We start from the raw sequence: 15530 nt of genomic DNA, 5'->3' as shown, positions 1-15530 counted from the left end.
AGAAAGCTAGTGTTTTAAGAAATTCTATAAAACAAAAAAAACAGCAATGAGGTGTGATTAATTTAAATAAAAGTGTTTGAAAAGAGATATAAAACTTTTAAATTTAATTTGAGAAAAAGTTTTTAGTTGCTAAACTAATGCACAATGGGGGTGGATTAAACAATTGAAATATTAAATGTGGCAGTTTTAAAAGGTCAATGCATAGTTAAAGCAGCAGCAGAGTAAAGTTTATAGTTAAAAACTATTTTAAAATTAATAAGAATTCAAACTCACCCTCCTCGAACATTTGTCACTCAACCAGCACATGATCATCAGTATCATAACCGTTGGCAGCACCGTATACAGGCCATACACCACTCCCATCAATGGATACGATTCGAATGCAAGTGTCGTAACAGCCACGTACATTATCCCAGTTAATTCAGAAATACACAGGAAATTCGTTAGCAAAACGGATAAGCCAAATAATGACGAACATGTTAAAGAGATTTGTATTATTTTGCCATAAATACATTTCATTGTCCAAAGGCGCTGCAGCAAATAGTGTCTGAGCTGTAAACATGGCCAATTGTTGACAGACGACGACGACATGCCAACAACAACACCAACACCACCACTACCGTTAAACACAACACATTGATTATTATTGAAAACTTTCATTTCCGCCGGATGTCCAACTGTTTGCTGGCGCTGCTGATGTAGATTGTTGATTAAACATTTTTCCAGATTTTCTAATATCTCATCAATTTTTATAATAATCAAAACAAATTGCAAATAAACTGCCCTAATGGCATGCAATGTGAACAGATAGCGAGTGTAATTTAAAACTGATAGAAAACTTTCATACTGCCATTCATAGATGATGGCAGACACATTCAATAACATAGTAACTATCCATAAATATCTATAGAAAACTCTATTATACCAATTACTCATCTCATATTTGTGAAATAATTTCAATTGAAAATCATTTTCGATTTCTTCAATCAACTGGCAAATGTTCGCCTCAGTTTTGCGATCCAAAATCACCCGGCAACTGATGAATATCCGCACCACTTTATAGGCCAAAGCTATGCCATGATTTACATAAATCATAAGATTTTCTATTATATTTATGTCAGCAGTATCTTCTCTGATGTGAGTGCAAAAGTTGTACACCAGTATCAAGTCCTGACCGATAATGAACAAATTATAGAGAATTAGAAGATTTTCGATGTTTTTATTATTCGATTGACAGCTCAGACCCACAAAGCGTAAATAATAGAGATACATTTTATTTATTGTTCCTGGTTGCATTTTTTCATTTCAATTATTTTTTTTTAATGTAGTTTTGCTTCAATTTAATTTAATACTACTCGCATGAACTTTTAATTATATCCCGTTTACTCGTAATTGTGTGTTGTAATGTGAAAACATTTACTAGGACAATGTTAAGTATTTTCATTTATATTAATGTTTAATAAATATTTGCCATTTCACTTAATTAAGTTCCCTACATGAGAGAAATTCAGCTGGACATGACATTTAAATTTGTATGTATCATTAATTTCTTATTCAAAAGAAAGAAGAGTATGAAAAGTAAAAGGTCTATAGAAAAGTCTTCATAATGCAATGTTTTATATATAAAAGTTTTCCCACCTACAAAATATTCTAGAGAAAACTCTTTCCATTTGAAAATTGTCTAGAAAAAATTCTTCCTTTTTTTAAAGAAAACTCTTCCCACTGCAAAGCTTTCTGTAGAAAACTCTTCCCACTGCAAAGTTTTCTATAGAAAATTCTTCCCACTGCAATGGTTTATGTAGAAAACTTTTCTCACTACAAAGTTTTCTATAGAAAACTCTTCCAACTGCAAAGTTTTATTTAGATATCTCTTCCAACTGCAAAGTTTTCTTTAGAAAACTCTTCCCACGGCAAAGTTTTCTTTAGAAAACTCTTCCCACGGCAAAGTTTTCGATAGAAAACTCTTCCCACGGCAAAGTTTTCGATAGAAAACTCTTCCCACTGCAAAGTTTTCCATAGAAAACTCTTCCCACTGCAAAGTTTTCCATAGAAAACTCTTCCCACTGCAAAGTTTTCTCTAGAAAACTCTTCCCACTGCAAAGTTTTCCATAGAAAACTCTTCCCACTGCAAAGTTTTCTCTAGAAAACTCTTCCCACTGCAAAGTTTTCTCTAGAATACTCTTCCCACTGCAAAGTTTTCTCTAGAAAACTCTTCCCGCTGCAAAGTTTTCTATAGAAAACTCTTCCCACTGCAAATTTTTCTATAGAAAACTCTTCCCACTGCAAAGTTTTCTATAGAAAACTCTTCCCACTGCAAAGTTTTCCATAGAAAACTCTTCCCACTGCAAAGTTTTCCATAGAAAACTCTTCCCACTGCAAAGTTTTCCATAGAAAACTCTTCCCACTGCAAAGTTTTCTATAGAAAACTCTTCCCACTGCAAAGTTTTCTATAGAAAACACTTCCCACTGCAAATTTTTCTATAGAAAACTCTTCCCACTGCAAAGTTTTCTATAGAAAACTCTTCCCACTGCAAAGTTATCTATAGAAAACTCTGCTTATGCTTATAACTCAAAATAAAAGCTCTATAGAACTCAAAATAAAAGCTCTATAGAACTCAAACTAAAAGGTCTATAAAACCACGATTATAACTCGAACCAAAAGATCTATAAAACCACGATTATAACTCAAACTAAAAGATCTATAAAACCACGATTACAACAGAAACTAAAAGCTTTATAAAACCACGATTATAACTCAACTTAAAGGTTCTATAAAACCACGATTATAACTGAAACTAAAAGATCTATAAAACCACGATTACAACCGAAACTAAAAGCTTTATAAAACCACGATTATAACTCAACTTATAAGTTCTATAAAACCACGATTATAACTCAAACTAAAAGCTCTATGAAACCACTATTATAACTCAAACTAAAAGCTCTATAAAACCACGATTATAACTCAGACTAAAAGCTCAATAAAACCACGATTATAACTCAAACTAAAAGCTCTATAAAACCACGATTATAACTCAAACTAAAAGTTCTTTAAAACCACGATTATAACTCAAACTAAAAGCTCAAGGAAACCACGATTATAACTCAAACTAAAAGCTCCACAAAACTACGGTTAATGCTCAAACTAAAAGTTCAATAAAACCACGATTGATACTCAAATTAAAAGCCCTACAAAATTAGGATTGGTACTCGAATTAAATTCCCTATTAAATTACGATTGATATTCAACCTAAAAGATTTTATAAAACCATGATTGATGTTAAATCCCCCTATAAATCAACCACTTCAATTCATTTCCATGCTGTAGTACACTTGAAATTCGTTTACACCGCTTAATAAATAATTAATAATGCTTTCATCATGTTTTCACTTTAATGTCTGTCTGTCGGTCTATTTAAATAAATTTTCGTTTCTCCTTTTTATCAATTTTCCAATATTTTTTCAATGGATATTATTTTCTTTAACACAACTGTATGCATGTAAATTAATTCATTAATACGTTCGTATATTTGTGGTTATTAATTTTAATTGTGGGTGTTGTCTCATTGTACAACAAGAAATAAACAAAAAAAAATATAATAAACTAGCAGACCCGGTGCGCTTCGCCACCCCAATTAGAAGAAAGAAATAGTACTATTAAGTCTCCGTTTGTGAATCTAATTGTAAATGTCTAATTTCATATTTCTGGGTCCATTATTATAGAAAATGCAAAATGTGTTCCTAATTTAAAATTTTTATATTTATTATTATAAAATATTCAAAAAGTACCATTGCAATAAGGAAATAGTACCATTGATTATCACTTTTAAATTCGCATTCACTAAACCATAACCCGTCAAGTTTGAATTTTAGATTTGTATATCATTTCCTATATTATCAACTAATTTTGTTTCTATACTACTTAAGATTTAATAAATTATCACAAAACCGAATCCGATCGGTTTTTAATTTTTTAAAACCGAAACCGCGGTTTTGAAATTCTTCGATTTTTTGGAAACTCTAGGTCCATTATTATAGGAAATTCAAAAAAGTACCATTAGAATATATAAAAAGTACCAAAAATCCCCCACTTGTGGTTTCCCACTCACTCCGGTCCATATAAGCTTAATTTCATGTTTTTAGGTTCATTGGTGAAGAAATTACAAAAAGTACCATTCGAATAAAGAAAAAGTACCGAAAAGTCTCCCCTAGAATTCTAACTCACTTAGGACCATGTAGTATGCTTAATTTCATGTTTTAAGTCCATTGCTATAGAAAATTAAAAAAAAGTACCATTAGAATAAACAAAAGGTACCATGAGGTATCCGCTTGAATTTTCAATCACTTAGGACCATATACGCTCAATTTCATATTTCTAGGTCCATTATGTTATAGAAAATTCAAAAAGTAACATTAGAATATAGAAAAAGTACCAAAAAGCACCCACTTGTAGTTGCTCACCCACTCGGGTCCGTATAACCTTTATTTAATGTTTCTAGGTTCATTGGTGAAGAAATTACAAAAAGTACCATTTGAATAAAGAATAAGTACCAAAAAGTCTCCCCCTAGAATTCTCACTCACTTAGGACCATATATGCTTAATTTCATGTCTCTAAGTCCATTGTTAAAGAAAATTCAAAAAAGTACCATTATAATATAGAAAAAGGACCAAAAAGCCCACACTTGTGGTTTCCCACTCACTCGGTTCCATATAAGCTTTATTTCATGTTTCTAGGTTCATTGGTGAAGAAATTACAAAAAGTACCAATCGAATAAAGAAAAAGTACCAAAAAGTCTCCCCCTAGAATTCTAACTCACTTAGGACCATGTATGCTTAATTTCATGTTTTTAAGTCCATTGCTATAGAAAATTAAAAAAAGTATCATTAGAATAAACAAAAGGTACCATGAGGTATCCGCTTGAATTTTCAATCACTTAGGACCATATACGCTTAATTTCATATTTCTAGGTCCATTATATTATAGAAAATTCAAAAAGTACCATTAGAATATAGAAAAAGTACTAAAAAGTATACACTTGTGGTTTTCCAGTCACTCGGGTTCATATAAGCTTTATTTCATGATTCTAGGTTCATTGGTGAAGAAATTACAAAAAGTACCATTCGAATAAAGAAAAAGTACCAAAAAGTGGCTCCCTAGAATTCTAACTCACTTAGGACCATGTATGCTTAATTTCATGTTTTTAAGTCCATTGCTATAGAAAATTAAAAAAAGTATCATTAGAATAAACAAAAAGTACCATGAAGTATCCGCTTGAATTTTCAATCACTTAGGACCATATACGCTTAATTTCATATTTCTAGGTCCATTATATTATAGAAAATTCAAAAAGTACCATTAGAATATAGAAAAAGTACCAAAAAGCACCCACTTGTAGTTTCCCACTCACTCGGTTCCATATAAGCTTTATTTCATGTTTCTAGGTTCATTGGTGAAGAAATTACAAAAAGTACCAATCGAATAAAGAAAAAGTACCACAAAGTCTCCCCATAGAATTCTCACTTACTTAGGACCATATATGCTTAATTTCATGTTTCTAAGTTCATTGTTATAGAAAATTCAAAAAAGTACTATTAGAATAAACAAAAAGTACCAAAAAGTCTCCCCCTAGAATTCTCACTCACTTAGGACCATATATGCTTAACTTCATATTTCTATGTCCATTATTACAGAAAATTCAAAAAGTACCATTCGAATATAGAAAAAGTACCAAAAAGCAGTCACTTGTAGATTCCCACTCACTCCGGTCTTAATTTCATGTTTTTAGGTTCATTGGTGAAGAAATTACAAAAAGTACCATTCGAAAAAGTACCAAAAAGTCTCCCCCTAGAATTCTCACTCACTTAGGACCATATATGCTTAATTTCATGTCTCTAAGTCCATTGTTAAAGAAAATTCAAAAAAGTACCATTAGAATATAGAAAAAGGACCAAAAAGCCCACACTTGTGGTTTCCCACTCACTCGGTTCCATATAAGCTTTATTTCATGTTTCTAGGTTCATTGGTGAAGAAATTACAAAAAGTACCATTCCAATAAAGAAAAAGTACCAAAAAGTCTCCCCCTAGAATTCTCACTCACTTAATTTCATGTTTCTAAGTCCATTATTATAGAAATTTTAAAAAGTACCATTAGATGAACAAAAAAGTACCTATAGTACAGTTCACACATTTTGGTACCTAAATATTATCCCCTATTCCTAACACTAACTTCACTCAAATACATATCAGCTAACTTTAATGTCGATAACTGAAATAATTTAAAATTTTAAAAAAGTACCATTAGGAGAAAAGTACCAATTTCCCTTTTCTTACTTGAACACCCCTCAAGTTTGAAATTTAAAAATATTCCATTTTGCCAAAATTGTTTATGCTACAGGCATGTATCAAAATATTAAAATCTGTGTTAATGTGCCCAAGAATAAATATGTTTTAAAAAAAGTACCAAACTGTTTACCCGGATTTGGCCCAATATACACCTTGGTACTCGAGTTCCAAATAACACCCTGTTAGTTAATTTTTGTATGAATCCAGGAACCAACGTTAAAAAAAATTATCAAAATTGGCTTAATAATTTCAAATATAATGTATTTTCCCGATTTTATCCCCTTTTTGGTACCTTTTTTATCCCCATTGAGGTGGTACAATTTCATTGAAATAAATTTCTGTAAAGTGGTGGGAGCTCATAATAAAATATTCGTATGTCTATGTCAAATTATAGAAAAACATATTTTATGAAAAAGTACCAAAAATTAACACAATTTTTATCCCTTAAAGGTTCGAATTTCCAAAAAGTACCAAACTTATATTTTTTATTTTTTGTTAATTAAAGAATACGATTTAAAATTTGTTTCTATGTTTATTGGTATAAAAGATGCATAGGGTGCAAAAAAAGTACCAAAATACAGTTTTTACCCGTTTTCTCCCCTAAAAGTTTCGAATTTCCAAAAAGTACGAAACACCTGTCAGCTTATTTTTTAAATGGAGTAACATGCTATTTTAAGTTTTTTTATATCTTTATTAGTTTTGAAGATATAAGGTTACCGAATTTACCCGTTTTTACCCTTTTTTACCCCCTAAACGTTCGAATTTCCAAAAATCCCTTCTTATCGGATCGTTTTGGGGACGGAGGAACCCACAGTTAAAATTTCGTGATTCTAGCTTCAGCCGTTTGGGCTGTGCGATGATGAATCAGTCAGTCAGTCAGTCAGTCAGTCAGTCAGTCAGTAACGTTACTCTTTTATATATATAGATAAATAAATTATTGTACGTGTTGTAGTTGAGTATTAAATTTTTAAGACTGTCAATTATTTTGTGTAATAAACACAAAAGGGGATTGTCAGCAATGGGTGATAAATGCTTAAGCAGATTTGAATTTCAAAATTTATAGACTTAAACATAAATTCTTAAAAGCTTTTAATTTTCATAAGTAAGATGAGAAACATATTTTTTTTATACTTCAAAGTCTGTAACAGAATTCTGAAAACTTTTTGTAAATTGTGTCTAACATACCAGTAAATTGTTTATTTTCTTTCACTTTATTTATGTGAAATAAAATTCAATTTGTAATAAATAGATATTTTTTCTATTTATTGTCATCTTTTGAATTATTTATTGTATTTGTTGTCAAAGACACTCGACTACACACTTGTGTGTAAAGCAAGCAAATGTTAAAAATGTAAAGTAATGACAAAAAAAAAACTTATGTCTGCTAAAATAATCTTAGTATTTATTGATTTTTTATTGAAATTTAATGATAATTTGAAGGTTTTTTTATAGAACACCAAGAGGTGAAGACATCTGCAGCAGAATAAATAGAAAAGTAGATTAAACGTTTAATAAAAATAAGTAAAATGTTTTGAGGAGTTTCGTAAAAAGTGTTTGATATTAAATTTAGGAAAAGTTAAACAAAATATTCCATGTATTTGTAACAATAAGATCACGATTGTTAAACTTTTAGGTTAAGTATTATTTGAGGTTTTATTCAATCTTGGTTTTATTAAACCTTAAGTTTGAGTATAAATCCTGGTTTCATTAAACATTGAGTTTAAGTATCAATCCTGGTTTCATTAAACCCTTAGTTTCAGTATCAATCCTGGTGTTAATAAACCTTTAGTTTGAGTATCAATTCTGGTTTTATTAAACATTTAGTTTAAGTATCAATCCTGGTTTAATTAAATTTTGAGTTTGAGTATCAATCCTGGTTTAATTAAACTTTGAGTTTGAGTAATGATTCCGGTTTTATTAAACCTTTAGTTTGGGTAACAATTCTGGTTTTATTAAACCTTTAGTTTGAGTAACAATCCTGGTTTTATTAAACCTTTAGTTTGAGTAATAATCCTGGTTTTATTAAACCTTTAGTTAGAGTAACAATCCTGGTTTTATTAAACCTTTAGATTGAGTGACAATCCTGGTTTTATTAAACCTTTAGTTTGAGTATCAATCCTGGTTTTATTAAATCTTTAGTTTGAGTATCAATCCTGGTTTAATAAACCTTTAGTTTGAGTATCAATCCTGGTTTTATTAAACCCTTAGTTTCAGTATCAATCCTGGTGTTAATAAACCTTTAGTTTGAGTATCAATCCGGGTTTTATTCAACCTTTAGTTTGAGTATCAATCCTGGTTTAATTAAACTTTGAGTTTGAATATCAATTCTGGTTTTATTAAACCATGAGTTTGAGTATCAATCCTGGATTTATTAAACCATTAGTTTGGGTACCAAACCTGGTTTTATTAAACCTTTAGTATGAATATTAATCCTGGTTTTATTAAACCTTTATTTTTAGTAACAATCCTGGTTTTATTAAACCTTTAGTTTGAGTAACAATCCTGGTTTTATTAAACCTTTAGTTTGAGTATCAATCAATGGTTTCGAGTATCAATTTTGGTTTGATTAATCCTTAAGTTTGAGTATTAATCCTGGTTTTATTAAACCTTTAGTTTTAGTATCAATCAGACCTGGTTTTATTAAACCTTTATTTTCATATACATAATTCCTTTTATTATAATCTTCAATCTGTATTACAAAACATGCATTAGCATGTTTCACATATTCCCACCATCCCCCCAAACGTATACGTAATATTTATTATATAAAATAAATATTTATGCCACATTCGCCAACAATATTGTACCCATTTGTGTGGTAAATTATATACATCTATCTCTCGATGCCATCTCTACGAGTAAAAACATTGCAGAATATTTAAATATCAACTACTATTCGCACAGTTAGTTCAGTGTTTGTGACATGGTCTATGAAAACAATTTTCTAGTTTTAAAATACCATAAATTTTCGAAACTATTCGATTCACTTGACTCTTTGCTTGAACAAGTTAAACATTTTATTATTGTAATTCAGTTTTTATGCATTTATTCCATGTTTCTTTAATATTTCTTGGTTTGTTTTTTTTTTTTTTTTTTTGTTCTCCTTCCAGTGCTAACAGTATTAACATCAACTATCAAATACAACGAATACGTGACAGATAAAGGGGAGAATATTTCAATACCATGTATTGCTGATGGCAACATAATGTGGGTCAAAGAAAATGGCAGTAATAATAGCACAATTATACAGGTGAGTTACATTAAAATAACCACATATGCACTCCTTCCTCACTCATTTGAATTTACAAACAAATGTACTTGGATTACCAGTGTTAGGTATGTATTTAGTTGTAGGTTGGTTGGTGTCTTGTATTTAAAAGGTTGTGGAGGAGGTGTAAATAGGGTAATAATTGTAGAATGTTATGTGCAATTGCCATATTAAATTTTGAACTTAAAAACCACAAACTAATCTCAATTGTAGGTTGTACACGTTACAGTGGGCGAAATTCGAAATAAGTTCGTAGAATCTTTTTTAAATTTCATAATTTATTTCGTTACTCTCAAGGTCTAAAATTGTTCATCGTCATCTAGAAACCGAATTCTGGTAATTTCAGCAAAATATATCAATATTTAAAAGTTGCTCATTTTATTTGAAGTTTCGTGTTTTTGGTCAAAGTAGAAAAATTAAAAAAAGTTCCAATTAAAAATAGTTTTTGATATAAGTTAAATACAATTTAAACTGCTCAATTTTACACTATTCTTAAATAAAATTTGAACTTTAAACCTCGATAGAATCCAAACCATAACAAATTGAAAAATTTTAAGGATCTTCAAATTTCTTATTACCACGAACAACCCGTGTTCAAAATTTCAATAAATTTGGAAGTGGTAAATACGATACCTTGTCCCTCCCCATTGTTAGGGGTATTTTTTTGGAGGCATACAACTTTTTTGAAAATTAATACACAACAAATTCAATGGAATGGCCAAAATTTCATGACATTAAATGTTTAGAACTAATTTCTGGCATATTGCCTTATGAACGCCGTCTTGTCGGTCCAATTATGCACCTCTTTTTCGAGCATATATATTTGTTCCTTTTAACTCCTACAAGGAGCATACCCGATCTAGTTTCGTCAATAGTCGAATGTTGGATTCTAAATGATCAATCGTTTATCAGCATAGACCAGAGATTTATTAATTCCATGAGAATTAAAAAAATCACGAATCGTTTGCCTGTAGCGTTCGCCATTCACGGTAATGTTGGCACCATTTTCGAATTTAAATGCTTTCGGCATTTAAACTGCACCAAACAGTGATTTTTTCGGGATGTAATAGAGTCTCATGAGGTGCTCTCAGAAAAAAGAACAATTCTGCTTGTTTCTGCTCAAATTTTAGAAATAAATTTCCACGATTCGTAAACATTGTTCTGGTGCAAGTCTTTGCATACTGATTTGTCAAAGTATACTGAAAAAGATGTCAAACACACTTCATTATTATGACAGCTATTGGGTGTATAACTTCAAATGTGGGATTTTTGTAGCTTTTATTTTGAAACATTTGTTAGCCATGACCTTTTCCCATCTTTCTGGCAACATATGGATTCGGAGCCAAAAGAACTGCTTATCTTTTGAGACCCAGAACGAATCAAGCCAATTTCGGATACTCTATTCTAAAGTGAAGCGAGAGAGAGCGTTCTGCATCGATCGAAACAAATAGCAGTCGGGCGGGGCGGGGCACAGTCTGGACTATGAAGCGGCTGAGGCAAAACTTCCCAACCACATGACAGCCGAGCGTTGTCATGATGGATTATCTGGCCGCATATTCTGGGCGTTTATCGGTCAATGCTCGCTTCAAACGAATCAGTCGCATTCGAAGACTTTGCATGTCCAAACTAATGTTTGATCGCTATAAAAGAAAATAATTTTTACATCGAATAATTACTTGCGATGAAAAATGGCTCCATTACGATAACCTGAAGCGTAAGAGATCATATGTGAAGCCCGGTCAAACAGCCGAATCGACATCAAAGCCAAATATCCATGGCGTCCTATCTATTATGAGCTGCTGAAATCTAGCCACACCATCACAAGGAACCACAGTGGGGCAGAATCGACATTTTTTGGAAATAAATCTGGCATATCTAAACGGCTGGTCCGATCGGGATAAATTTTGAACTGGGCGTAGCCAAGGAGTATTCGAGTTTAAGTTATTAAAATGCGCCCTTGGGATTTTCGCTCCAATTTTTAGGAATTGCGGGATTCCCTTTGACCTTTTGACAAGTTTTTTTACACCTTGTAATTTATTCCGAGCTTTCCAGAAATATAAAATTCGTTGAAATCGGATGGGAAACAAAAAAATGGCACGTGTTTAAAAATTTTACATATCAAAGGTACCTTACTTTGAGCCCCCATAGCGCCGCCCCTGGAGCATTTGTAGTGCCCATTTCAATAACTTAAACTCGAATACTCCTTGGCTGCGCCCAATTCAAATTTTATCCCGATTGGACCAGCCGTTTAGAAATGCCAGATTTATTTCCAAAAATTTTCGATTCTGCCCCACTGTGGTTCCTTGTGATGGTGTGGCTAGATTTCAGCAGCTCATAATAGATAGGACGCCATGGATATTTGGCTTTGATGTCGATTCGGCTGTTTGACCGGGCTTCACATATGATCTCTTACGCTTCAGGTTATCGTAATGGAGCCATTTTTCATCGCAAGTAATTATTCGATGTAAAAATTATTTTCTTTTATAGCGATCAAACATTAGTTTGGACATGCAAAGTCTTTCAAGGTCTCTCGGCTGAGTTTTACAACAATCTTCATGGAGTATTTCCTCCAATGTTTATTCTTCAAAAGTATATATATTCTGGATCCTTATAGATAGCGGAGTCGATTAAGCCATGTCCGTCTGTTTGTTGAAATCAATTTTCTGAAGACCCCTGATATCTTCGGGATCCAAATCTTCAATAATTCTGTCAGACATGCTTTCGAGAAGTTTCCTATGCAAAATAAGCAAAATCGGTCTACAAATGGCTGAGATAAAACCAGGACAACCCTGATTTTTGACCTACTTATATCTGGATTACTAAGTCATTAATATAGAGAATATGGATATATATTTCAAAGACCTTTGCAACAACGTATATAAGACCATAGTAAGTTGGACCTACAATGGGTCAATAAATATTTTTTAACCCGAATTTTTTTTAAAATTTAAACAAAATATTTTTTTTAAAATTTAAAAAAAAAAATTAAATTTAAAAATTTAAATAACAATTCAAAAAAAAAAATTTCCAAAAATTCAAAAACAACTTTGGAAAAAAAAAAGAATTTTGTTTACCTAAAAATATTTAAAATTTGTATTTTGAAGTATAATTTGGTGAAGGGTATATAAGATTCGGCACAGCCGAATATAGCTCTCTTACTTGTTTTAATTTATTCTTATTTACATCACTCGTATTTTTGTATTTTCTCATCCCCAGACAGGTAAATATTTGGTGCTCACAAATGTCTCAGCCTCTGACCGAGGTTTGTATGTGTGCTTTGCTGCTGTGACATCCAGTCAAAGTCTGGAATATGATGACCAGAGTGAAAACAATAGTACTTCATTAAATGTACATGCAACACAAATTGACAAAGACGAAGTACAACAAAATGATGATCATGATGATGGTGATGAGGAAGATGATGACAGAGATGATGAACAAGTGCTTTTAACATCGACTACAACAAAAACAACAAATCATTATAATGATACAACATTTGTTAAGCCTTTAGTAGAAAATAAAAATATTACAACACAAATAATAACAACAACAAAACAAAAAACAACAACAACACATAAACAAAATGCTTCAACTACCTCAATGCTTCCAATGCCTAACAATGTAACAGCAACAACAAGAACACCAACATTAACTGTTTCAGCCTCAGCTTCTGGCTCCGCAACAACAAAAACCACTACAACAACTATAGTTATTAAAACCCTAACAAATGCTAATTCCTCCACACTTCTTCACACAACGGATATCACCTTCAACGAACACAGCAACAACAATTATCACAGTATAAGCAGTAGCAATAGCAGCAGCAGCAGTAGTAGCAGCAGTAGTGACTTGAATTTAACCACTTTCACCCCAATTCTAACCAGCACCATCGATGACATAGAAGAACAAGAATTCCAAGCATTTCAGAAAATCAATCTAACCGTTCGTACCCCACCCGGTCCTGTTACCAAACTGTACTTTAAAGCTTCAACGATTTTGGGTTTCCTGATTTGGCGTTTTAATAAAACCAATTCGGGCGGCTATCCAGTGCGCAGTTTTACGGCTGAATTTCGCAATATATCGTATGTGTCACCACCGTTCAATAGTAGTTTTGAGCATAAATGGAGTCGTATGGATCCCATCAATATTGCACCAAATGTGGTAAGTTTTAAGATTTATTAAATTGCATATGAAATGTATCGGAAGACGAACGTGACGAGTCCAAGTGAATGCAAGAAATTAGCATTTATTATAACCTACATCACCATAATATTACAAACCCAATATACCCTCCCATATTGGGTTTGTAATATGCAAAAGTATTATTATTTATACCAATCTGCTCAGGATAATTTTCTGAAACAATTGAGAGATGTCTATGTAAACCTTGTAATCAAACTGTTGATAATTCGAATACTTCTTTATTGACCCAAGGACAAAGACTATTGAAATTAAGTAGAATTGGTGTATTATTATGTCTTAAAAATGTTGGTATCCAAACACAAATAATTTTGATACATGCCGAAATCAAGTCACCTAATCTGATGACGATTCATAATAAGTCATAGCCAACTTCCGAAAATCACTTTAACCCTCCGTTAGTCGCAATCATTTTCAATCGAGACTAGTCGCAATGTATCAAATTGATATCAATAAAAAAAGGCGTGTTTGAAAATAATCTATTCACTTTTTATTTCGAAAACATAAAAACAATATTAAATGCAATGTATTTAAAAGAGTAATACAAAAAAAAAATTGCAGTAAAAATATTATTTTATCAAAAAATAGCTTAAAATTTAGGGTGATTAAAAAAATTTACAATAAAAAATATCAAACAGATCAATTGCGAGTAACGGAGGGTTAAAAATCTTATATATACACAAATTCTAACCAAATTTTGTGACGATCGGTCCATCGATCTTCCGTAAATCAAACATTCATAAATATTTTACAAGTATTGATATCGATATAAAGTTTTATATGCACAGAAATTTTGCTGCAAAATCCAGAAAAAAAACAAGTAAGAGAGCTATATTCTATATTCGAATCTTTATACCCTTCACCAAATTGTACTTTAAAATACAAATTTTAAATATTTTTAGGTAAACAAAATTAAAATTAAAATTTTTTTTTAAATATATTTTTCCAAAATTTTCTTTTTAATTTTAAAAAAAAAATAGTTTTTTAAATTTTTAGTGAAAAAAATTTTCGACAAAAAAATCAGTTTGGAAAAAAAATTCAGGTTGAAAAATATTTTTGCCGATTTTGACCCATTGTAGGTCCAAATTATATACATCGTTGCAATGGACTTTGAAATATCTATCATTAGATATCCATATTGTCTATATTAATGACTTAGTAATCCAGATATAGATAAAAAGTAGGCCAAAAATCGAGGTTATCCCGGTTTTTTTCTTATATCTCATACGTTTGTGGGTCGATTTTCTCGATTTTAAATAGAATTCCCGATATATTGATGTATCAATCATGTTTGTAAGATATAGGGGGGCTACGGAAAGTTGATTTCAATATGCAGACGGACAGACGGACTTCGCTATCTATATCGATCCAGAATATATATACTTTGTGGAGTCGCAATTGAAAAATGTAAATAAAGACTTAACAAACGGAATGACAAACTTAAATTTGTGATAATGATACAAAGTTTCGAACGGATTAATGATATCTAAAATCGTACTTGACAATTATAAGGAAACCGGTATAATCAAGATCATAATTGGTCAAAGCTCCCACTAAAAACTGTTACGATTGATCGATAATAGACTCAAGGTTTATTAAATGATCAGTAATCCTTTAATATTGTATAATATTTTTTTTTATTTAGTCAGCACAGATGGGGTTGCTACTCCAAAGACGGAGCTTCTAGCAATACAATCGTAAAAGGAAACTATTTACAT

General features: G+C 31.4%; 1 protein-coding gene across 1 annotated transcript in view; it reads left to right on the top strand.

Annotated features, from left to right (window-relative positions):
• LOC135959019 (uncharacterized) overlaps positions 1-15530 on the top strand; it is a 140505-nt gene that overhangs the window by 108497 nt on the left and 16478 nt on the right. The window contains exons 2-3 of the mRNA XM_065510003.1: positions 9455-9594; positions 12829-13773. Coding sequence (XP_065366075.1) covers positions 9455-9594; positions 12829-13773 — 1085 coding nt within the window. The remainder of the gene's footprint in view (positions 1-9454; positions 9595-12828; positions 13774-15530) is intronic.

This window comes from Calliphora vicina, chromosome 4 (genome assembly GCF_958450345.1).
Source record: "Calliphora vicina chromosome 4, idCalVici1.1, whole genome shotgun sequence".
Classification (NCBI taxonomy): Eukaryota; Metazoa; Arthropoda; class Insecta; order Diptera; family Calliphoridae; genus Calliphora; species Calliphora vicina.
This window is presented reverse-complemented; position numbering and strand designations above follow the sequence as displayed.